Source organism: Mustelus asterias, chromosome 4, assembly GCF_964213995.1.
Source record: "Mustelus asterias chromosome 4, sMusAst1.hap1.1, whole genome shotgun sequence".
NCBI lineage: Eukaryota > Metazoa > Chordata > Chondrichthyes > Carcharhiniformes > Triakidae > Mustelus > Mustelus asterias.
Genome location: NC_135804.1, coordinates 55,130,527 through 55,156,580, shown reverse-complemented (window position 1 = coordinate 55,156,580; position 26,054 = coordinate 55,130,527). Strand labels below are relative to the sequence as shown.

At 45.8% G+C, this 26,054-nt stretch overlaps 1 protein-coding gene across 6 annotated transcripts; it reads left to right on the top strand.

Annotated features, from left to right (window-relative positions):
* The first annotated feature begins 13 nt into the window (after positions 1-13).
* Positions 14-24,778, top strand: fbxl8 (F-box and leucine-rich repeat protein 8). Of its 6 annotated transcripts, XM_078211053.1 has the most exons (5): positions 14-112; positions 6,617-6,755; positions 9,850-9,884; positions 16,797-17,008; positions 23,479-24,778. In XM_078211053.1, the coding sequence occupies exons 4-5, from the start codon at positions 16,872-16,874 to the stop codon at positions 24,455-24,457; spliced, it is 1,116 nt and encodes a 371-aa protein (XP_078067179.1). In that variant the 5' UTR covers positions 14-112; positions 6,617-6,755; positions 9,850-9,884; positions 16,797-16,871; the 3' UTR covers positions 24,458-24,778. The 6 variants fall into 6 exon arrangements, 4 of the variants coding, with proteins under 4 accessions (XP_078067179.1, XP_078067180.1, XP_078067183.1 ...); XR_013497625.1 differs by lacking the exons at positions 16,797-17,008; positions 23,479-24,778 and adding an exon at positions 10,775-11,184; XM_078211054.1 differs by lacking the exons at positions 14-112; positions 6,617-6,755 and adding an exon at positions 7,118-8,946.
* Positions 24,779-26,054: the final 1,276 nt, after the last annotated feature.

Sequence of the window (26,054 nt, the reverse complement as noted above, 5' to 3'; positions counted from 1 at the left end):
CACGCCCCCTGCCGCCTTGGAGGTTGGTTCACCGGCGCCTGTTGTTGCTGTGTCCAGGACAAGTGGCCTATGGTCCCATTGAGAGCCTTTCCCCACCCCCAATAAATCAGAGGTAAGGATAATGGAAGGGAGACGGGCAAAGACAGCTGGAAAAGGCGAGTGGACTAAAGAGAGAGAGGTGGAGCTTTGCACTTCTCCAAAATAGTGCCATGAAATATTGAGAAGTCAGACAAGGCCTTGTGAGTTTAGTGCCTAATAGATAGGAAAGGGGTGAAGGAGATGAGAAGAGGAAGAGAATAACTTGCATTTCTAAAACACTTCTTTAGTCTCACAACCAATAATTTACTGTTGCATTCACTTATGTTGTAACAGCCATGGCAGACATAGCAAAGTCCCATTAATAGTGATCCAATAAAATAACTCCCTTGGTTGGGGAATGAATGTTATGATGTGGAGACAGTAAGAAGTTTAACAACACCAGGTTAATGTCCAACCTTGGACTTTAACCTGGTGTTGTTAAACTTCTTACTGTGTTTACCCCAGTCCAACGCCGGCACCTCCACATCATGATGTGGAGATGCAGGTGTGCACTTACGATGCCAGTGCATACAAGGCTAGGACCAAGTGTTGGAAAATGGGATTAGAATAGTTTGTCTTTCACTGGGGCAGACACGATGGGCCAAAGGGCCTTTTTCTGTGTTGTAGACATCTATGACTCTAAACCAGTCGCACACTCAGCTGATGTAGCATCTTTTAAGCCACTAGAACAGGGAGGCAGGATCTTGGTCTAATATTACAACAGAATGTGCTGGAAAAACGAAGCAAATCTGGCAGCATCTGTGGAGAGAGGAACAAAGTTAACATTTCAAATCTAGTATGACTTTCTGTTTTTATTTCAGGTCTCCAGCATCTACGTTATTTTGCTTTTATTCTCGGTTCAGTATGTTTAATCGGGAAAGACAATGCAGCACCCCAATAGTTCTGCACATGAGCGTCAGTCTGGAATACTCACTTAAGTCCTGGGATGGGGCTTGACCCTGCAGCCTTCTGAAGTTGAGGCTGGTGAGCTAGAAATTGTAGCAAGCTGAGGCTAAGTGAGAAAGAAACACGCAGAGAAAAGAAAGAGTGTTTTCTTCAGGCATAATTAGCACTTGTGGAGCTGGTTAGAACATAGAACATAGAACATTACAGCGCAGAACAGGCCCTTCGGCCCACGATGTTGCACCGACCAGTTAAAAAAAAAAACTGTGACCCTCCAACCTAAACCAATTTCTTTTCGTCCATGAACCTATCTACGGATCTCTTAAACGCCCCCAAACTAGGCGCATTTACTACTGATGCTGGCAGGGCATTCCAATCCCTCACCACCCTCTGGGTAAAGAACCTACCCCTGACATCGGTTCTATAACTACCCCCCCTCAATTTAAAGCCATGCCCCCTCGTGCTGGATTTCTCCATCAGAGGAAAAAGGCTATCACTATCCACCCTATCTAAACCTCTAATCATCTTATATGTTTCAATAAGATCCCCTCTTAGCCGCCGCCTTTCCAGCGAAAACAATCCCAAATCCCTCAGCCTCTCCTCATAGGATCTCCCCTCCATACCAGGCAACATCCTGGTAAACCTCCTCTGCACCCTCTCCAAAGCCTCCACATCCTTCCTGTAATGTGGGGACCAGAACTGCACACAGTACTCCAAGTGCGGCCGCACCAGAGTTGTGTACAGTTGCAACATAACGCTACGACTCCTAAATTCAATCCCCCTACCAATAAACGCCAAGACACCATATGCCTTCTTAACAACCTTATCTACTTGATTCCCAACTTTCAGGGACAACATTCGCTAACCTCCAATCTTCTGGTACTATACCAGAGGCCTTCTTAACAACCTTATCTACTTGATTCCCAACTTTCAGGGACAACATTCGCTAACCTCCAATCTTCTGGTACTATACCAGAGGCCAACGACGACCTGAAGATCAGAGCCAGAGGCTCTGCAATCACTTCTCTTGCCTCCCAGAGAATCCTTGGATAAATCCCATCCGGACCAGGGGATTTATCTATTTTCAGACCCTCCAGAATATCCTGCACATCCTCCTTATCAACTGTAATACTGTCTATTCTACTCCCTTGCAACCCAGTGTCCTCCTCAGCTATATTCATGTCCCCTTGCGTGAACACCGAAGAGAAATATTGGTTCAATGCTTCACCAATCTCCTCCGGTTCCACACATAACTTCCCTCTGCCATCTATAACTGGCCCTAAACTTGCCCTAACCAACCTTCTGTTCTTGACATACCTATAGAACGCCTTAGGATTCTCTTTAACCCTATCCGCCAAAGTCTTCTCATGTCCCCTTTTAGCCCTTCTAAGCTCGCTCTTCAACTCCCTCTTAGCCAATCTAAAGCTTTCTAGTGCACTACCCGAGTGCTCACGTCTCATCCGAACATAAGCCTCCTTTTTCTTTTTAACCAACAAAGAAACTTTTTTGGTGCACCACGGTTCCCTAGCCCTACCAATTCCTCCTTGCCTGACAGGGACATACCTATCACAGACTCGCAGTAGCTGCTCCTTGAAAAAACTCCACATGTCGGACGTTCCCAGTCCCTGTAATCTCCTAGTCCAACCTATGTTTCCTAATTCTCTCCTAATAGCCTCATAATTACCCTTCCCCCAGCTAAAACCACTGGCCCGAGGTTCATGCCTATCCCTTTCCATCACTAAGGTGAACGTAACCGAATTGTGGTCACTATCACCAAAATGCACACCAACTTCCAAGTCTAGCACCTGGTCTGGCTCATTTCCCAGCACCAGATCCAATATAGCCTCACCTCTAGTTGGCCTGTCTACATACTGAGTCAAAAAACCTTCCTGCACGCTTTGAACAAAAACTGACCCCTCTAACGAGCTAGAGCTATAACAATTCCAGTCAATATTAGTCAAGTTAAAATCCCCCATAACAATTGCCCTATTACTTTCACTCCTAAGCAGGATTGACTCCGCAATCCTTTCCTCAACCTCTCTAGAACTTGTCAGAAAAGTTTCCATTTTGGGCACAACTGAATCAGACTATTGGATTCTAGATTTATTGTTGAGGTTATTGCATCAGTAAATGTTGTGAGCAAATATGGGCTTAAGAGTATTGAAATATTTTTATTCCACAGTTCTAGATTTTGCATCAGTAACATTAAATTAGCCCACTCCTACCAAATTGACTAGCAGGCGTGCAGTGGGATCCCGCCCGAGCGTTCCCCTGCTCGGACGGAATTCCACATTGGCCCGAAGCCTAGACCTCCCCCCCCTGGGTCAGGTGCCCCACTGTGTGTGCCGCCTCGCGGAAATGCCCTCCGTGCCCTTTTCCACCGCGTGGAGGCGTTTCCTGTACGGGCTGCTGCTGCACACCTTTCACTACCGCGTCGTCGCCCGGATACACCTTGGCGGGCCTTGTTGCCGCCGGGCGGCGGAGGTCCCCAGTGGAGGTCCCTCTACGGAGGGATCTCCCCCAATTATCTCGGGGACCTGGGGTGGAGGGTGCTGCACGCAGCAGTGCCGTGCAACCGTAGGTTTTTCCGGTACACGGGCTCCCGAGACTGCCCTTTCTGTGGCCTCGTGGAGTCCGTGGACCATGTCTACGTTCTGTGTTTTAGGCTGCACACCCTTTTTGGTTTCCTCAAACACCTCTTATTGATGTTTTGTTTGCACTTCAGTCCCACGCTCCTGATCTACGGGCACCTGGTGCGGAGAGGGGCGGGTCGGGATGCCGACCTCCTCGTGAACCTGGGCCTGGCGAGACGCGCCATCAATAGGTCCAGGCAGCGGGCGATCGACGGGGCCGTCCATCCCGACTGTCTGCCCCTCTACCGCGGCTACATTCGCGGCCAGGTGTCTCTGGAGAGGGAGTATGTGGTGTCCACGGGCGCGATTGACGCCTTCCGCGACCGCTGGGCGCCGCAGGGGCTGGGGTGTATTATCGACCCCGATAATACACCCCCTTCCTTTTGGGGAGCCGCCCCTTTTACTTTGTCCCTAAGTTAATTTGAGTTCGTTTACTTGATTGGTATCGAAAGAGCTACCAAATTGACTAGCAAAAATGCAGAAACACATCTGGCCATTGTCACTTTATTTCATAATTTCATCAATTCTGTGTATAGTTCAGCGCAAAGGTTGTCAATTGGATTAACTGTTCAACAGTGGGAAGTTGCCAAGTCTTATGCAACCATGGTGACATTTAGGATATGCATGACATTTATAAAAATTCAATCCAGAGCTGAAGGAACTGACAAGAGAAGACAGGAAATGGATCATTTTCAAATAGTGAGAGGCCTCGCTTCGCAACCCATTCCCAAACAGTGAGACACTTGCACTATGAACCAAATCACCTCCAGGAGAAGGAGTTTGGGTTTGCCAATCTAGAGACACCAAGGTTAAGTAACATCACTAGCTTTCAAAAAGAACCTTCAAAAGCATCATCAGAACCAAAGCTAACAGAATCTTACATTACTGGAGGAGGCCGTTCAGCCCATCATGTCTGTCCTAACTTTACAAGAACAGTCGAATTATAGGCCCACACTCCAGCTTCCTCCACAAAACCCTGCAAATTGATTCTCTTCCAATTGCCTTTTCAAATTTCCTTTGGCATTTAATCCTCTCAGGCACTTCAATCCCAATCTTAGCAACCCCACATGAAAAATATTATTTTTCATTCCCCCTTAGTTCTTTTGTCAATTATTTTAAACCTATGAGACCTGCTACCAACTCTTGTGCCAAAGGAAACAGGAGAGGGATAAACCTGGTAACTACAGGCCAATCAGCTTAATGCCAGTGGTGGGAAAACCATGAGAAACCATTGTCAAAATAAAATTAATTCTCACTTGGAGAAGCATGGGTTGCTAACGGACATAGAACATGGACCTGTTAAAGGCAAATAATGTCTGATTAAACTGATCGAGTTGCTTGAATGGCTGTATTTTTCTGACTGTAGAGAAGTATTCTCCAGTATTAGGACCATTCTTATAAAAGTAACCTGGACTTCGGTATAGTGAGTAAAATTTCCAAGTTTGCAGATAAAAAAACTTGGCAAGATAGTAACTACTGAGGAATGGCAGCTGACTTCAGTGGGACAAAGACAGACTGTGAAATGTGTAGACGCATGACAGATGCAATATAATGCAGTTAAATAGGAAGTGATATGATTTGGGTGGAATAACATGGGAGACTGTATAATCTAAAATTGTAATTGGCTTTGTAAATAGGGGTATTGAATACAAAGGCAAGAAAGTTCTGCTAAACCACAAAAAAACACTGGTTGGACCTGAACTTGTGAACCACGATTTCGGAAGGATGTCCTGTTTTTGGAGAGCGTACACATGAGGTTTACCAGGAAGACATCAGGGATGAAGGACTTCTGTGATATGGAGAGTGGAGAAGCTGAAGTTGTTCTTCTTGCAGAGAAGGGTAAAGGGATTGGGGGGGGATCGAATAGTTATTCAAGATCATGAGGATTTTTGATAGACAAAATAGGGATAAACTGTTTCCTTTGGCTCGTGGGGTGGTAGCAGGTGTCACAGATTTAAAATAATTGAGAAAAAAATTAAGGGGAATGAAACATAATATTTTTCACGTGTGGTTGCTAAGATCGGAATTGAAGTACCTTGAGAGGATTAAATGCCAAAGGCAATTTGAACAGGCAATTGGACAGATGGGCAAATGTACTGGAAGAGAATCAATTTGCAGGGTTTTGTGGAGGAAGCTGGAGTGCAGACCTATAATTGGACTGTTCTTGCAAAGTTAGGACAGACATGATGGGCAAAATGGCCTCCTTCAGAATCTTGTAAGATTCTGTTCGCTTTGGTTCTGTTGATACTTATCCTCGTGTTTAACTCTCGTACATTAAAACTAGCATGTGGTGTATTCTGAGTCCACAACCTGGGATGGCACAGTGGTTAGCACTGCTGCCTCACAGTGCCAGGGATCTGGATTCAATTCCCGGCTTGGGCCACTGTCTGTGCAGAGTTTGTACGTTCTCCCCATGTCTGCGTGGGTTTCCTCCGGGTGCTCCGGTTTCCTCCTACAATCTGAAAGACGTGCTGGTTAGGTGCATTGGCCGTGCTAGATTCTCCCTTAGTGTACCCGAACGGGTGCCGGAGTGTGGCGACTAGGGGATTTTCACAGCAATGTCATTGCAGTGTTAATATAACCCTACTTGTGACAATAATAAAATAAACTTTTTAAACAGTCCAGCTGGCCAGTTAATCTTTGCAATTGCTCTGACTCTTTAGATATAACATCATCTTCCTGTGATGACCCAGCGCGATTAAGCAGCAGGATTGGAGTAACACTCTCAAAATAAGATCATTGATTTAAAGTTACCGTACGTCCCCACTTAAAGTTGTTTGATTTTGCATTGTCCTACTTTAATATTACGGATATACTGGAGCCGGTACTTGTGCTGAACATTCTGACTTCTGTTGCTTTGCATAGCGTCCCATGAACTGATTGGTGCCATCTTGGAATGAGTGTGAGGAGAGATGTTTGGTCACGTTCGAGTCTTTGCTGCAAACTCTGCAGTACAGTGCTGTACAAAGAAACACTACATACTCAATGTATTTTTTTTTCAGGGTGACATTGAAGTTGGGGCTGCTCACTTTAATGCAGTTCCTGACTCTGCAATCCTCCCAGGTGTGGTGGCTATGCAGCTGTGTGGCGGGCAAGGCAGAGAAGCCAGTTTGAAGTCATTGAGAGAGGCATTTGCTGCAGGTAAAATTGGTTTCCTTGGCTCTGGGGCTTGTTTTGGGTGAAAGATACAGGATGCAGTACTTGCCCTTCAGGACTCTTCTGATTAATTTTGGAGCCCTGAATGTGGTCTTGTTCAACGCTGCATTGGGTGGATGCAGATAAGTCATTTGAGATTGTTTTGAGTGTTTGATTTAGTGCTTCAATCCCTTGGAATCACTCTGAAACATGAGTCGAAAGCATCCAGCAGGTGATGGCAGTGAGTCTGCTGCTGCTAAGAAAACAAGAAAAACTATCACTTTGGAAATGAAGTTGGAGGTTTTAAAACGTTTTGAGGCTGGAGAACAAGCTGTCGCAATTGGCCGAGCTCTTGGGCTACCCGCTACGACAGTGAGAACAATCCGTGGTAACGCCGACAAGATCAAACAGAGCGCACAAAGTGTCACACCCTTCAGTGCCGGCAGGATCAGCCGGACTAGGAGCAGCATCATGGAAAATATGGAAAGACTTTTGGAAGTCTGGATCAAAGATCAAAACCAACGCAAGGTGCCTCTTAGTTTAGTGATCATCCAAGCAAAAGCGAGAAGCTTTTATGACAAGTTACAGAATGAGCAGGGTGGGAATTCACAGTCGGAGAGTTTCAGTGCTAGTCGTGGTTGGTTTGAGCGTTTCAAGAAACGTTCCTGTTTGCACAACATTAAAGTGACCAGTGAAGCAGCTGCTGCTGCGGCTGATGAATTTCCTTCCCAGTTGGAGGGAATTATTGAAGAAGGCGGTTACTCATCGAAACAAGTCTTTAACTTTGATGAGACGGGACTTTCCTGGAAGCGTGTGCCACAGAGAACATACATCTCCAAAGAGGAGAAGACCGAGTATGCCAGCAACCTCAAAGGGCCAGGTGACACTGTCCCTGAGGTTCAGCATCAAGCCATCACCGTGGCAAGGGAAGTCGGCTTTGATGAAGTGGACAAAGCTGACATGGTGGAATCGCTTGGGTCCCATGGAGAGAAATCATCCAGTGAAGATTTGATGCAGCTAGCGAGTCAACCAGCTGAAGAGGAAGTTGGCGCTGAAACATCCCCCCCTCGTGTTTTATCAACCAAACGACTATCGAGAGCTTTCCAACTCATCGAAGAGGCATTGGAAATCTTCACAGAGAGCGACCCAAACAAAGAGCGCAGTGCCAAAGTGAATCGGGCAATCAATGATGGCATTAGCTGCTACAAGGAGATTTACCGGCAGAAGAAAAGAGAAACCGTTCAACAGTCCTTGGATAAATTTTACAAGGTCGTTGATGAGCCTGGCCCTTCTTCCCATTAACTCTAACAGTATCTGTCTGTGCAACTTATGCTGCCTTTCATTCAAGACCAAAATAACTCCAGCTATCAGTATCAGTGAGTATCGGTATGCAGAAGACACTTTTGAGTGCAGTCAGAAAGCATAGAAGAAAATGGACCTTTCACTAAACATCTGGAAAATGAAGGTCCTCTTCCAACCAGCTCCCACAGCACAACATCTCTCCCCTTCGATTCAGATCAACTGAGAGATTCGAAACAATGTGGACCATTCTCTATATCTTGTAAGCCTCCTTTTGAAGGCAGACAGACAATGAGATCCATCATTGCCTCCAATGTGCCAGCTCAGCCTTTGGCCACCTGAAGTTAAGAACATTTGGTGATCAGGTTCTCAAACCTGATCCTAGGGTCAAGCTTCACCAGGCAGCAGTGACCCCTGCACATCCTACCTATACTTCTAAGACCTGGATAACCTGCAGAAGGGATCTCGAAGCACCATTAACGGTGCCTTCACAAGATCCTCCAAATTTCGTGTCAAGAAAGGCAATCCAACAACAGCATTCTCTCCCAGGCCAATGTGCCAATCATTGCAGCATCATCTCAAAGCATTTCTGAAGAGATCAAACATCTCCACCGACTCCTGGAAGCCCCTGGCTTGCGACCGGTCAAAGTGGAGAAGATTCATTTGGGAAGGCACTGACATGTCGACAGACAATGTCAGGAACATGCAGGGGCGAAGTCAGGGCATCGGAGACTCTGCACAGACTCCCAAGCTCCCTGGCCCTGCAAGAAGCACCTGCCTCATGGACAGTGCTCTGCAGATGGCACCTTGGATTCATCAGCCATCTCAGAACCCTTTGAACCAGACTGGAAGCAAGACATCCTCAAATCTGAGACACTTTAAGAAGAAAGAATGACCGGTGAGTGTTATCTCATTTGAATTTATACAGTAATTCATTTATATTTAGTGATTTATTTTACAAGTTATTTCTTTTAGGAATGCACATTACTGTCCATGCAGTGTACAGTATTTCAACTTGCGATAAATTTTTCCAGATGAGAAATGTCCAAAAGAACCGAGCTCCAGTTTATACATTGATTCCTTTGGGAGCCTCTGATTCACTTAAAGCTGTTTCATTTATAGTCGCAATTTTAAAGAACGCAGCTAGTATTTAATTGAGCAATTACTGTTTTCCAGATCTACTTTACTTAATATCGAAATCAATATATTTGAAAGTCCCACAAGCTTGACGGCCAATTTTAAATTCTGCTCTAGTCTTATTAATAAGATGCTTTGCAAATTCCACTGGGCCACCTCGTAAGAAATCAACATGCATCTTGAAAGTGCCAAAATGGTATGGTCTTTACTTCTTTTATGGTGCCAATGCAACATTGCGGGATCTGCTTTTAGCTGAACACAATCTTTATTCAGCAAAACCATCTCACCAAAATATACCATACCCTGTTCCAGTTCTGGAGGAATCCACTCCAACCTCTATCACTGAATCAGTCTTCAATACTCCCAGCAACCAGCCTGTCTTTAGCCTTATAAGTCCTGTTTCCATATCTCTTTTTCAGTGCAAATTTCTTGTGACAAAGCTGGTCGATCCTTATTTGGTAGCTCAGTAAAGTCCAAACTATCTCCAACTATCTTACCACTTTGTTCTGGCTCTTTTATTGGTTTATTTTCATGTTTTTGGCAGCCACCAAAACATCCTGAGAAGTTCTGTTTCGAGTTCTGTTCTAAGATTATTCTGTGGCTTTTATTTCATCATCTAATCAAGTTGAGCTATCACCCTTAATACCACTTTTGTGTCTTTCAGAACTCCTACGATGAAATCTCCCTCTTGCACAATTGGTGAGTTTTCACTGAAAGGTCATCTTTTTCTTACACTAGAGTCACTTGTCGACCCACTATCAGTACATGGACTGTGCTTTCCTACTCTCCACTCTTTCACCCCATTCTGCCAATCTACGGCCTTCCTTCTTGACCATCATCCTGGACATGCAACTAATATTGAAACTTACCAGTTGCCTTTCTTGTACATTCCACAACTGTCACATCCCTCCACTCATTCAACCACTCTGGAATGTATGTCATCTGAGAACTCACTCTGGGTCATTGGCCTTTGGATGTGATAATTCTGTCATGTGTGTCGAGGTCACTTGCATTACCACTACAAAGAATCTCGAACTAAAAATCTAATGATGACCATGAAACCATTATCGATTGTTGTAGCAACCCAGCTAGTTCACTAATGTCCTTTAGAGAAGGAAATCTGCCATCCTTACCTGGTCTGGGCTACATGTGACTCCAGAGCCACAGCAATGTGGTTGATTCTCAAATGCCCTCTGAAATGGAGGGCAATTAATACTTTTGGAACACTCTGATAATAAACATCAGGTTTTGTTAAGGGTATACAATAATGTCTGAGCTGTGTAGTTCCACTGACTTTCCAAAATCAATGACCTCATCATGTCCCATGTCAAGTTTCATTTGTTCTTTTTTCATAGAAAGTGTACTGAACAGCACAGGTATAAAAGTACCATGTGGTTTGAGAATGACATCACCTTGAGGTCACTAAAGAGAGTAGTAATGCCTTGTAAAATAGCTGCAGTAAGTCATTCTATAAATACTGATGTGGTTTCTACTGAGCTACCTGCGCTGAACGAAAGCAAAGCTCTGTTTCAATTAAAAGCCACTTAACAATATCCTCAAAAGTAATTGCTACTCACTTTCACCCATAGGTGTTGTTCTAGCTGAACTCGCAAAAGTGAAACAGTTCACCACCGTGAACCCAAAGAATTGAACTTAACATGAGTTGTCAGCTGAAGAATGTGCCATCTATCATTTCAAAATTGTTAGGATGATACATTGCTGTGGAATTTCTGCAGCTCACAATGAATTTTGAGGAAGCTGTAAGCTATAGAAATGCCAAAAGACATGAGGCATTTAAAATAGAAAGCCAGGAGGGGCTTACTGTTCTAATGAATGACCGTTTAGACTAGGTTACAGATGAATGGGACCACAGCAACTGGAGGATCTAATGAGGCAATGCTAATAAAAAGGTATCAGAGTGAAGCAGGAATACAAGAGATTAAAGGAAGGAGAAGTGAAGTATGTGGGCCTTCAACTCTGAGGATGGCCTCTAATCAGATGCTGCAAATGAAGGATCCATAGAATCCTTGGATTGACTAACTACGTCAAGCAGGTCAGACCTGCCCATACGTAAGCCTGTCTCTCGGTCAGCTATTGGAGATAGAACATAATGTTACATAGGACAACCACAGGAGGTGTTCTCATTCAGTTAAGAAAGTCAACTACCAGCTAGCAATGTTATCGCAATAAATACATTTGGCAATGTAACACATATCATGCAGAAAAATAAGGTAATTAGCCACAGACCATGAGGGGGCATTGGCATCTTTTCTGTTAGAGAGAAACAAGTGGCTATATATTGACTCTTAGTTAGGGGATAGGACAGGGAAGGGGGCTTGAGTAAGGTACTCTGTCAGAGAGTCAGTGCAGACTAATAGAATCATAGAATCCCTACAGTGCAGAATAGGCCATTTGGTCCATCAAGTCCGCAGGCTAATAGAATCGTAGAATCCCTACGGTGCAGAATAGGCCGTTCGGCCCCATCAAGTCTGCACCGACTCTCTGACAGAATATCTTACCCAGGCCCTCTTCCCCCATCCTATCCCTGTAACCCCACACATTTACCATGGCTAATCCATCTAACTTAGACATCATGGGACACTAAGGGGCAATTTAGCATGGCCAATCCACCTAACCTGCACATCTTTGGAGTGTAGGTGCAAACCTACGCAGACACAGGAGAATGTGCAAACTCCACAAAGACTGCTATCCAAGGCTGGAATTGAACCAGGAGCTGTGAGGCAGCATTGCTAACCACTATCACCGTATGATTCAATGGGCCAAAGAGCCTCTTCCTACAGTGTAGGAATCTATGATTCTGCACCACGGACTAGCCATCAAGTCAACCCCCCCTCCCCCGCCCCCATGTCCAAACGAAAGGGAAAATTATAATGTTCAAATTGAAAACAAACTTATCGCCTCTGTTCCTGGTTTGGAAAAATTAAAAGTGTACTTCTTTGGAAAGTGATCACAAGCCACTTGAAACCAAGTTTGGAAAAAGAGTCCAAATGACTGTAGTGAAGTTGCCTGTGAAGGAGGCAAGAAAAAGTTTCCAGTAGACCCACACTGCCAGAAAGGTAGATAATAATGGGATTGTGCCAATAGACTCCAGTTTGGCAGTGGCAAAAGTAAATAAACGCCAGGAATCTGAATTACTTACCCCTACCCAATGACTGAGACTTAGTAAGCGAGTTGGTGAAGATTTGAAAATGTTAGAAGTGATAGTAGGCAAAACTCTGACTTGCCACAGAGAGAAGTGGCACCCAGATTGCTGGATATTGAAATATTAGAGAGGAACAGGATGGCCTGATACTCAAAGTAAATGAAGTAACTAAATCACTGTCTGAGACAGCAGGACGTCTGGAGACCATGTTGAAATCCAAAGTTATCTTTGGAAGCTGGAGAAGTGATTTACTGACCTCTAGTGGAGCTAGACGCATGGACATGCATACCTATGTGTGATAATGAAAGGTGTTTCAAACAAAACAATAAAATCAACCAAAGTGGATGGCCCTAGCTTCTATAGTTGCACAACTACAATAAATGGGCACAGAAGAGACTGAGGCTGCCCTTCAGCAAAACAGTGAGTGAGGACTAAACCAGCACAGCTATAAGAAACTTGGGTGTTCTGGAGCCAAGACCTCACTCGATATTTTTATAAAATATATATATACAACTCCCAGACTAATCTCGAACTTTTAAAAACTGGACAAAGACTTCAAAATGACTGAAGCCATAACTGGCTATGACTCAAACAAAAGGAACTTGCTGGCAATCTGAACGGCTACCACCTTGTTATCTCTAAAGAGCCACTAATGCCCCCTCTGACTGCAGAGGTCAAATCCAAAGGAGGATTTGCAATTTGGTGTAGGAATGAAGATCCACAATTTGGGAACTTCCAATAAGAAATCAAAACGGCAACAAGCATGTCATTCCTCCTAGTCTGCAAGGATGAGTTCTTGAACAACTACATTAAGGACATCCTGGTATAGTCCAGATGAAGGAATTGGCATGCAGTTATTTTTGGATAGTTTGGATGCTCAGATTGAAGAAAAGTTGGAACAGTGTCAATTCTGTGCACAAATAAGAAATACACCACTATTGTCTCCTTTACAATGTTGGGAGTAGCCTAAAATGCCATGGCAATAATTGCATGCATATTTTGCTGGTTCGTTTAAAGGTTACATGTTCTCAGTCATAGTTGATGCACACTCAAAGTGGCCAAAAGCTGCTATCATGAGATTTACTACAACTGAACAAACTATTAGAAACTGGACAAATCTTTTGCAAGATTTGGTAAACCGGAACAGAATGTTAGTGATAATGGTTTACTTTACAAGAGTTCGAGGATTATCTTAAAATAAATGGTACTCCCCACGTAAAATCCATACCAGATCATCCATCAACTAATGCATTCGCTGAAACAATCCTTGAAACATTTTTTAGAAGCTTCAAAAGAGCAAAGTTCGATATCACATCATATGAATAGCTTTTTGGCATCTTATAGAAACACTACTCATGCGACTGCACAAAGTTCACCTGCATTACTACTCTTAGAGAAAGTTGAGAATTACATTTGATTTGTTTATTACCTCCAAAAACTTCAAAGATAGTAGAGCATCAACATCTCACGTTACGCTGTTTAAGAAAGGGAATAGAAATGACCCTGGTAATTATAGACCGGTTAGTCTTACTTCGGTGGTTGGTAAATTGATGGAAAAGGTCCTTAGGGATGGGATTTACGACCATTTAGAAAGATGCGGATTAATCCGGGATAGTCAGCACGGATTCGTGAAGGGCAAGTCGTGCCTCACAAATTTGATTGAATTTTTTGAGGAGGTAACTAAGTGTGTTGATGAAGGTAGGGCAGTTGATGTCATATACATGGATTTTAGTCAGGCGTTTGATAAGGTCCCACATGGTCGGCTTATGATGAAAGTGAGGAGGTGTGGGATAGAGGAAAAGTTGGCCGATTGGATAGGTAACTGGCTGTCTGATCGAAGACAGAGGGTGGTGGTGGATGGAAAATTTTCGGATTGGAGGCAGGCAGGTTGCTAGCGGAGTGCCACAGGGATCAGTGCTTGGTCCTCTGCTCTTTGTGATTTTTATTAATGACTTGGAGGAGGGGGCTGAAGGGTAGATCAGTAAATTTGCTGATGACACCAAGATTGGTGGAGTAGTGGATGAGGTGGAGGGCTGTTGTAGGCTGCAAAGAGACATAGATAGGATGCAAAGCTGGTCTGAAAAATGGCAAATGGAGTTTAACCCTGATAAATGTGAGGTGATTCATTTTGGTAGGACTAATTTAAATGTGGATTACAGGGTCAAAGGTAGGGTTCTGAAGACTGTGGAGGAACCGAGAGATCTTGGGGTCCATATCCACAGATCTCTAAAGGTTGCCACTCAAGTGGATAGAGCTGTGAAGAAGGCCTATAGTGTGTTAGCTTTTATTAACAGGGGGTTGGAGTTTAAGAGCCGTGGGGTTATGCTGCAACTGTACAGGACCTTGGTGAGACCACATTTGGAATATTGTGTGCCGTTCTGGTCACCTCACTATAAGAAGGATGTGGAAGCGCTGGAAAGAGTGCAGAGGAGATTTACCAGGATGCTGCCTGGTTTGGAGGGTAGGTCTTATGAGGAAAGGTTGAGGGAGCTCGGGCTGTTCTCTCTGGAGCGGAGGAGGCTGAGGGGAGACTTAATAGAGGTTTATAAAATGATGAAGGGGATAGATAGAGTGAACGTTCAAAGACTATTTCCTCGGGTGGATGGAGCTATTACAAGGGGGCATAACTATAGGGTTCATGGTGGGAGATATAGGAAGGATATCAGAGGTAGGTTCTTTACGCAGAGAGTGGTTGGGGTGTGGAATGGACTGCCTGCAGTGATAGTGGAGTCAGACACTTTAGGAACATTTAAGCGGTTATTGGATAGGCACATGGAGCACACCAGGATGATAGGGAGTGGGATAGCTTGATCTTGGTTTCAGATAAAGCTCGGCACAACATCGTGGGCCGAAGGGCCTGTTCTGTGCTGTACTGTTCTATGTTCTACTTGACAAGATGTAAAACAGTGCTCATTTCAACAAGGAGATTGAATGTTGGTGCGTAAGTGTGCCATAAATGAGAAATGGGTACTAGCCATAATTTTAGCAGAAACAGGTCCAATTTCTTACATGGTTCATTTCTTCCATTGATTCATTTTTTCCATCCTTTTTTAAAATCCCACTTTCCATCTTTCTTCTCTTCCCACTGTCTCCCCTCCGCCCACCCCACTAGGACCAAGTGTTACCTCTTCCAGGTTATCACTTGACACTCTGCTTATCTTTGCTCTGCCATTAACGTTCTGATATCTTATTGTGTTACTGTCAACACCCTTCTCAGCCATGATCACCAATATTTATATTCCCCTTGGCTTTTTGCCCATGACATCTTTGTCAATCTCTCCCCAGCCTCCACCTATTACTGACCCTCTATCGCTGCCCCTATTGCTCCATCCACCCCACTTCCCCCTCCCCTCAACAGTATAAATCGCATCCTATTTCCAGTTATCTTTAGCTCTGATGAAGAGTCATCTAGACTTGAAACATTAGCTGTGTTCTCTCTCCACAGATACTGTCAGACCTGCTGAGATTTTCCAGCATTTTATGTTTTTGTTTCAGATTCCGTAATAATTTGCTTTTATTTGGGCAGGGAGGGTTGTTTTCCTCAGAACAGAGAAGACTGAGGGTTGATTAGATTGAGGTGTGCAAAGTTATGAGGGGCCTGGAGAGAGTAGTCTAGGAAGACTTGTTTCCCCTTGTGGAGAGGTCAGTTACCACGGACCACAGATTTAAGGTGATTACTAGAAAGATTAGAGGGGAAACTTTTTCATCTACAGGATGAAACCGTATGAGGATGTTCTACAAACTTTATAGCAACAAAATTACAATATAACCACTCTGAGGCAGAGAGAGAACACATGGTGATGTTAAGTGAGGGTGAATTTCAATCTTTAAAACAATAGGTCAAACACAAATTGGCCAGTGTGCAACTTCCTGAATGTATGTTGCTATGAAAGAGCCTTATTCATCAAATGCACATAGCAGAAAGTCTAGGGCACATTCCTCACCATTTTCTGTCGATTAACTTTACTATGGATGGAAAAGCATGGGCACCCGCACCTGTGGTTTCCATGGAGGGCAAGGCTCCATCTTGGAATAAAACATTCCCAATATTGTTAACAGAGTGTAAATTAGTGACACCTGATCAGAAAATTTGAGTCGGGCTGTGAATTATTTTATTCCTATCGAATCAGATTTGACAGTGGATAAGCTCCCGGGTGAGTCACAACATTAGTGAACAGTGCTCAGGATAACATGTTGCAGAAAAGGCTGACAGTCATACAACCTATAACAATGTGCAAATTCCTGTCAGCTACTATTGAGGAATGTCTGTCAACTGAATTACAACCTGCCAACTGCTCATTGCTTAGCCTTTGGTGTTCCAGAGGCAGTGAAATAGTCTGTGCAACCTTACAGCTCTTACTCTGTGGGAAGTCAGATCTTATAAAAAGAAAGATTCAGACATGGCTCAGAAACAGTTCTGCAGTAACTAATGTCTTTATTGTTGCAAGGTACCCCTGTGCACATTTGCCATCTCCCAAGGAGTCGCGTTTGTGTCTAACTAGCAAGACAGCTAACCCAAATGAATGGAAATCCCCGAGGAGGTCCTGGCCTTGATATTTTCCTACTTGTCGGTGTGTGAGAGGCACTCAGCCTCACAGGTCTGCAGAAGATGGGCAGAGGCTGTTGTTTCTCCTGCTGTGTGGTATTATACGGTAGTGAGGTGAGTTGTCATTCTGCTGGATTTTTATCTGCAGATGGGTCAGAACCATTTCATGCTGTCTGTTTGCAGATAACCCTTTAAATGTTGGATTTGGAATTTTGCAACTTGCTTGTCACTGAACAAATAAAACCTTTTTTTTAGTTTTGAATGTTCCATTCAAGTTGAATCCTTGCTGGGGCATAAGTGTTGAGATAGAGACTGGTAGTTAGTGAACCCCTTCATCGCATTACACATTTGTCCAAGTTGCTTATATGTAGTGTGTTCCTTTAAACAGATACAAAATGTAAAGATGGAATTATGATGGTTAGCACTGCTGACTCACAGTGCCAGCGACCTGGGTTCAATTCCAGTCTTAGGTGACTGTGCAGACTCCCCGTGTCTGTGTGGGTTTCTTTCGGGTGCTCTGGTTTCCTCCCACAGTCCAAACATGTGGATTGGCCATGCTAACTTGCCCCTTAGCGTCAGGGAGATTCGCAGGGTATGTGGGGTTAGGGGGATAGGACCTGGGAGGTACTGTTGTCAGTGCAGTCCTGATGGGCCAAATGGCCTCCTTCTGCACTGTAGGGATTCTATGATTCTATATAGTACAGAAGGAAACCATTCGGCCCATCCTATCTGTGCCAACTCTTGGAAAGAGCTGTTTAGTGTCACTCCCCTTCTTTTACCCCATAGTCCTGCATTATTTTCCCAAGTATGTATCCCATTCACCTTTGCAAGCTGCTATTGAAACTCTCTACACCACCCTTTAGGCAGTGCAACCCACATCAGAACACCTGGAAAAATAGAGATGCGGCAAAATCTTCTGCCCTTAGGCTCTGAACGTTTTTTGGTCCTGACTCCAGTTGGACCGTCAGGTCACCAGCCTGTTGGATCTTCCCAAGGCTGCCTCTGGGCTACCATCCAATTAAGGACAAAGGGACAGGTTCCTCTGGGTGCAAGTCGAATCAGAGAGCCTGCAGTCTTGGAGGGATGGCAGTCCAGTCCCACCACCAGAGATGGGCGCTGCCACTATCAGAGAGGGAACACGAGGGCACCTCCCATCTCCAGGACCCCTCTGAGGAGTTATTTGTTTCACTTAAATAACCAGTAGGCACAGTTGTGAGGTAAATGCCATGTTGGCCTTTACTAAAGAGGTTTGGAGTGCAGGAATCAAAAGGTCTTGCTACAGTTGTACAGGACTTTGATGAGACCACACCTGGAATGCAGTGTGTGGTTTTGGTCCTCATGTTTAAGGATTTATTTGCATTGGAGGAGATACAGTGAAGGTTCACAAGGTTGGTCCCTGGGAGGAAGAGGCTGTCTTATGATGAGAGGCTGGGTAAATTGGGCCCATAGTCTCTGGAGTTTAGAAGAATGATAGGGATTCTCATTGAAACAAGCAAGATTGTGAAGGGCCTGACAGGGTCTACACTGATGATTATTCCCTGGTTGGGAAATCTAAAACTTGGGTCTCAGGATAAGGGATTGATCATTTAGGACTAAGGTGAGAAGGAATTTCTTCACTTTAATGGTTGTGAATCTTTAGAATTGTCTACCCTAGAGCATTGTGAATGCTCCATGGTTGACTATATTTAATTCTGGGATAGACAAATGTTTGGCGCCTCAGGGAGCAAGGAATATAGGGAGTGGTTGGGAAAATGGAGTTAAAGCCTCAGATCAACCATGATTGTATTGAAAAGTGGAACAATCTTGATGGGACATGTGGTCTACTGCTACTCCTATTCTCTTTTATTCTTGTGCTGCCTCAGTGAAAGGGAAACCTCTCCACAGAATGGCTGGCGGCAGCATCTATGGTCTAATGATAGCTGTGGCTCTGGTAGGACCGTATTTAGCACTTGAGACCTTGCCGCTCCTCTAGCCAAGCTGCTGGAAAGCCTCCTTCAGGCACCTGGTGGACTTGGCCATCAGTAAGGCGGACGGCTCTCTCCAGGAATATCCCAGCGGGGACCTCAATGAGCCCACAAATAAGCACGTAATGATGGAGATTGACAACTCGCAGCTGCTGAATGGGTAAGCTATGCAGGTACTGAGCTGCCCGGGAAGGTCCTCTGAAGGTGCACAGACTCACCATGTCTTTCTCGGAATATTCTCCCGATCTTACTTTGTGAAACCCTCCCTGTGGTACCGGGAAGATTCTGCCCAAGGCACCATCCATAAAAATGCAACATACACAGAGCTTTACTTGGCGACATATTTTGGGGGTAGCACAAATCTGTGCTTTTTAGAAGCATTTTAAGTGCTACCAACAAAGTCTGCCCTGCAGTAATCTACGTGCAATAGAGCTTCACATACTGCCTTATTGAGGCTGCAACAGACTGAAAGTAAACTCATTGTGACATAGATCCTGTGGCTACACATTATGACTAGGCATGTTCTGACTTGGAGGTGAGAGCATTACTGCTGAGCCATGGCCAACACTTTGAGGTATCCCTTGGCTCCAAACCCCTCCTGCAGCAGCAGATGAAGGGCAGCATTTTCAAGTGGGCCAGGATTTCTCTCCAGATTCCATTGCTCCACAATCCAAATGGTAATTTGCTGGTTTTATTGCAGCTAACATTCGGAGTCACTGCTTTCTCTCTGTCTTACCCACAGGCCCCAAATCAGCACACACCCTGTGCCTTGGGCAATCTTACAATGAATGTACATTTTCTTACACAGGGCACACAGTGTTTTCACTGTGACCTTGTCCCTGCAGCAGCATTGCTGGATCTGGAATACCTACCCTGAGATTCTCATGGATTGGAAACTGACACATCCTAAATCCAAAGGTATTGGTGCCCTTAAAAATATTGTTGTAAAAATATAGTTTGGTTTTGGTGGAGGGCGGTGTGGTGGTGGTTAAAATAGATGCGGCACGGTAGCACAGTGGTTAGCACTGCTGCTTCACAGCTCCAGGGTCCCGGGTTCGATTCCCGGCTCGGGTCACTGTCTGTGGAGTTTGCACATTCTCCTCGTGTCTGCGTGGGTTTCCTCCGGGTGCTCCGGTTTCCTCCCACAGTCCAAAGATGTGCGGGTTAGGTTGATTGGCCAGGTTAAAAATTGCCCCTTAGAGTCCTGAGATGCGTTGGTTAGCGGGATTAGCGAGTAAATATGTGGGGGTAGGGCCTGGGTGGGATTGTGGTTGGTGCAGACTCGATGGGCCGAATGGCCTCCTTCTGCACTGTAGGGTTTCTATGATTTCTATGAGATGCAGATGGTATGGAGTTCATTCGATTAAAAATGACATGACTCAAAAACAAATGACAGGATCCCTGAGATCAACACAAATATATGGCTGTGGGTGAAAGTTGCATTCATTCTATTTGATGGGAATGTCAGTTCATTTGTACGTTTAACTTTAAAGCAGACCTCTTATTCAGCCAAATGAAATAATTGACAGGATCTTATCCACAGGGTGTGTCCTAGGTAAAGATTACTTCACTGATTCCACTCTGTTTTGTGAAGTTTATGTGCAAAAGTGTGCACAGAATTGGTCTGGTAAATGTCCCATTTGAGAAGAGATCTGCATATTTTGAAAGATGAAAAAGTGAATATTTGCACAGTGGGCAATAAGGACAGCCTGAGAACTCAGGTTGGCAGTGTTGGAAAAGATTCTGCATTATTTATAATTCCCGTGTAGTTTTAAAGATGGTCTATTTTAAACTCAGTGGCATAGTGCCAGGTGAACCATCAGAGAGGAAATACAAGGTGCACAGAGCACTGGGAGTGACAAACCGCATTGGATTAAAGAGTAGTTCAGAAATAGGAGGAATCAGCCAGGGTAAAAATGCCAAGCTGATTAAGACATGTTTGGGATGCAAGTATGTAATTACACAATGTAATAGATAAGGCCAGTGAGCTATGGCACAGTTATATAGTGGCAATAATGGAGGCCTGGCTACAGGGTATTAAAGGACAGATAAAGGCAAAAGAAATGTTGTGGGTGAGTAGCAGGATTAATTAAAGATACTGTTCAAGTAATGAATGATATATTTAAGTGTTCAAGAATGGAATTAATTTGTTTAGAATTAAGGAACAAAGTAGTGATAATGGGAGACCCTAATCATCCAATATGATTCTAGCCTCTTGAGGAAGCAAACAATACTGGGTCTAGTTATGGACAATGGAGCAGGTAAAGTGGAGCATGTTTCATTGCAGAAGCATTTAGGAAGCAGTGATCACAACATCATTATGTTGAAAATAGTTGTGAAAAAGGACAAGGAAAAATCGCACGTGAAAGTATTCAACTGGAAAAGGGCTAAATTCACTGAGTTGAAGAGAGATCTGGCCCAGGTGAATCAGGTGGTAAAACAATAAAAGAGTAGTGGGAAACCTTCAAAGAGGAGATAGTTCAGATTCAGTCTAAATATATTCCCAAGAGGGGGGAGGTTAGGCCATTGAATAACTCAAGATACAGTTTTAAAAATGAAACAGACAAAGGAGCCTTATGATAAATGTCCAGTTCATAATATGGTAGAGAACCAAGTTGAATAAAATACAAAGGGGAACTGATGAAGGAAATAAGAGGACAGCATATAAGAATATATCAGTGGGGAATTTAAAAGCACATTCTAAACTTTGTTTTGTAAACATATAAATAGCAGTAATAAAGGAAGCGGGGATGGAGGTGGGGACTGCTTAGGGACCAAAAGAGTTTTTATTTTGAAGGTAAATTGCATGGCTGATGTACTGAGTACTTTGCACCTGTATTCACTAAATAAGTTGTTGCAGGTGTCGCAATGAAAGAGGAGATGGCAGAGAAATTTGGATAAGTTTAAAATAGATAAAGAGGAGGCACTTAAATGGTTGGCAGTGCTGATAGAAAAGTCACGCAGTCCACATGTGATACATCCTAGGTTGCTGAAAGATGTAAAGGTGGAAATTGTAAAACTCTGGCCCCTTAGATATAGGAGTGCTGAGGGATTGCAAATGTTACACTTCTGTTCAAAAGCGGAGAGAGGGATAAACCCATCAAATACATGCCAGTCCATGGAGAAAACTTTTATAGATAACAATTCGGGGATCCTTAATTGGGACAGTATCTCAAAACCAGTAAACTGGGACCGGGACTAAGACACATTTCAGATCTTGCTAGATTTTAGACCGGTCGGTTCAGGCCAAGCCAGGTCTGATGAGGTCAAGGGTTGCTTGGAGTGCGGGAAAAGATTGGCAGGCAAGCGGCAAGGCAGATAACTAGTATGGTACCACGCTACACCAATGCAGCGCCTAGCTGTATTGTCCAGGTTAGTTCAATTTTATTTTACTTGAGTAAATTGATGCAATGCACATTGTAAAAATGTCTGATTTTCAGACAACTCCAGTTTTTGGACAGCCTGATTTGCGACACTGTGTCTGTACTTGGAAAAATATGGGATAGATAATGAAGGAACAAACAGCAGAGTGTGGTGACTAGGGGATTTTCACAGTAACTTCATTGCAGTGTTAATGTTAGCCTACTTGTGACGCTAATAAATAAACTTTAAACTTAAAGAGACATCCATTTATTTGATGAGAGTGGTGCAGTTGATTTTGTGTATCTGGATTTTCAAAAGGCATTTGATAAAATACCACATAGTAAACAGTTTAGCAAAATTAAAAGCTGTGGGATTACAGGTGCAGTGGCTCTGTCAGTGGAAAATTGGATAAGGATCGTAAAGTGGAGAGCAGTTGTAACATTGAAGGGAGGTATACAGTGCTGTCCCCCAGGGGTCAGCATTTCCCTGAGCATGGGTAAATAGGGCATAATTTCAAAGCTTGTAGATGGCGCAAAACTTAGAAATGCAGTATACAGTGAGAAGAATATTGACAGACTTCAGTTGGAGACACATTGGTGAAATGGACAGACACGTAGCAGATGAAATTTTGTGGAGAGAAGTGTAAAGTTCCACATTTTGGTAGGGAGATTGAGGAGAAATGTCTGAAATGGTGGTTGGAGCAAATTCAACAGTAACGGTGAAAAGGAAATTGGATAAAGTTGCAGAGCTATGGAGAAGGATCCAGGGCATGAGGACCATTGGAAAGCTCTTTCAAGGGGCTGGCACTGGCATGATGGGCTGAATAGCCTCTTTCTATCCTGTGGCATTCTATGACCATATCGCGAGCTACTTATGACTTTCATTTAATTCTATGATTCTGTTTTTAGTCCAGAGGGAACAGTTGGGACTATTAACTGGGCAAAGCGAAGTCTGTTTCTGTGGCCCCACTTAATCCTTTTATGCTTCATGTTCACATACAATAAGCTGGATCAGTGCTTGTGCATGATCCTGAAATAACATTTCTGTCAGCCTCTGAACACATTTTTGAGATGATTAAATCCTTATTAAGCTCTAATTTGATCCTACAGTAGTCAACACTGGAGCAGTCAGCGGATTGTGTGTAGTCTTACTATGTTGTGGTCCTGGCTTATAGCAAGAGCACATTCCATTCACCATTTTCTCTTTGGATTGTTTGTTCCTAACGTATTAACGTCTTGCTATGCTTTCGATTGACAGGTGTGACTCCGGAGAGGAAAATGACCGGAATGTGCATTTTTGCCAACAGTTCCAGCGTAATGTGAAATATCTGAAGATTTTGTGTGATCAGTCTTTGAAGGCAAATCGCAAGAACTTTGCCCAAATTCTGCACAACATGTCTGAATTGGCGACTGATCTGTTGGGCCTCTCCATGGTGTGCACTGGCGAAAATCCTTACTTCTATTCTGGACAAGACTTGCTGCAAAGTGTCAACAGTTTATTCAAAGCAAACTCCTGTTTACGCCTCCGACACATTGACTTCCGAAAAATGCCGTTCAATTTGGATGATGGCACCATTCAACTTGTCACCAGCAGAAGTCCATGTTTGGAGAGTCTATTCATCAATAATAAGACATTTGTGTGTACAGTGACTTCAGAAAGCCTTAAGGAGGCCCTGAGGTGTTGTCCAAATCTGTCTGCTCTGGGATTGTTTTATTCAAGCTTGACAGAAGAAGTCCTTGCTGAGCTGCTAAATGACAAGCGCCCACCCCTGAAACTCCTTCAGCTGCACTGTGAGCGTATGGATAAATACAACCCAGCTATCTCCGCTGAGATGTGGGAGGCTGTGGCAAAGAGACACCCGACTCTCTCTGTGGACGTGGAGCTGGATCATACAGTCCCTGCTAAGAAAATACCCCAAATCCTGCAGCCTGCTATCCCCGTGGCTCGTATAGAATTAAACACCTTCACATTTATGGTGCAACAGGTTAGCTTTATCTCTCAAAACTACCACAGCACTTTGAAAAGGATAGTCCTGCAAACAACGTCCTCTGATAAACTGAACCAGGCCTTGATACAGCTAGCATCTTGCTGCCTGTCGTTGGAGGAGATTCATTGCTACTGTGTGGTGTCTGCGGATGTCGTGCAAGCTTTCCTCCTCCACTGCCCCAGACTCTGCAAATATACACTGAAGACATCCATAGAGCCACATCCCTGGCTGCCTGAAATTCTACAATGAATTTGGAAGTTGACGAAAGTTGTCTTCTGACATGAGAATGGATCATCCATCGATTTTGCTTGACTTCGAAAGTGCGCTCAGGATCTGTTTTGCAGGAACTCCGTCCAAGAGAAAACCTGTTTGTTTTGCAAGTTGAAAAAATATCAACTTTGAACAAAAAGATCCAGTTGAATAAAAAACACCCAACAAGTTGAAACTTTCCAACTTCTGCAAAGCAAACATCCTTGAAAATCATTGTGTAACTGCTGGGAGGAAGATGAGACGGATAATTGTCTCCTAACCCTATTTCCCCCCCCTTCTGTATCTCTCTACTCTCTTCCCCCCCGCTCCCGCTTCCCCACCCTCCCGCTTGCCCCCCCCTCCCGCTTGCCCCCCCTCCCGCTTGCCCCCCCCTCCCGCTTGCCCCCCCCCCCCGCTTCCCCCCCTCCCGCTTCCCCCCCCTCCCGCTTCCCCCCCCTCCCGCTTCCCCCCCCTCCCGCTTCCCCCCCCTCCCGCTTCCCCCCCCTCCCGCTTCCCCCCCTCCCGCTTCCCCCCCCCTCCCGCTTCCCCCCCCCCTCCCGCTTCCCCCCCCCCCCGCTTCCCCCCCCTCCCGCTTCCCCCCCCTCCCGCTTCCCCCCCTCCCGCTTCCCCCCCCCTCCCGCTTCCCCCCCCCCTCCCGCTTCCCCCCCCCCCGCTTCCCCCCCCTCCCGCTTCCCCCCCTCCCGCTTCCCCCCCCTCCCGCTTCCCCCCCCCCCCGCTTCCCCCCCTCCCGCTTCCCCCCCTCCCGCTTCCCCCCCCTCCCGCTTCCCCCCCCTCCCGCTTCCCCCCCCCTCCCGCTTCCCCCCCCTCCCGCTTCCCCCCCCCTCCCGCTTCCCCCCCCTCCCGCTTCCCCCCCCTCCCGCTTCCCCCCCCTCCCGCTTCCCCCCCCTCCCGCTTCCCCCCCTCCCGCTTCCCCCCCTCCCGCTTCCCCCCCTCCCGCTTCCCCCCCTCCCGCTTCCCCCCCCTCCCGCTTCCCCCCCCTCCCGCTTCCCCCCCCCTCCCGCTTCCCCCCCCTCCCGCTTCCCCCCCCTCCCGCTTCCCCCCCCTCCCGCTTCCCCCCCCTCCCGCTTCCCCCCCCTCCCGCTTCCCCCCCCCTCCCGCTTCCCCCCCCCTCCCGCTTCCCCCCCCCTCCCGCTTCCCCCCCCCTCCCGCTTCCCCCCCCTCCCGCTTCCCCCCCCTCCCGCTTCCCCCCCCTCCCGCTTCCCCCCCCCTCCCGCTTCCCCCCCCCTCCCGCTTCCCCCCCCTCCCGCTTCCCCCCCCTCCCGCTTCCCCCCCCTCCCGCTTCCCCCCCCTCCCGCTTCCCCCCCCTCCCGCTTCCCCCCCCTCCCGCTTCCCCTCCCCTCCCGCTTCCCCCCCCCTCCCGCTTCCCCCCCCCTCCCGCTTCCCCCCCCCTCCCGCTTCCCCCCCCCTCCCGCTTCCCCCCCCCTCCCGCTTCCCCCCCCTCCCGCTTCCCCCCCCTCCCGCTTCCCCCCCCTCCCGCTTCCCCCCCCCTCCCGCTTCTCCCCCCCCCTCCCGCTTCTCCCCCCCCCTCCCGCTTCTCCCCCCCCTCCCGCTTCCCCCCCCCCTCCCGCTTCCCCCC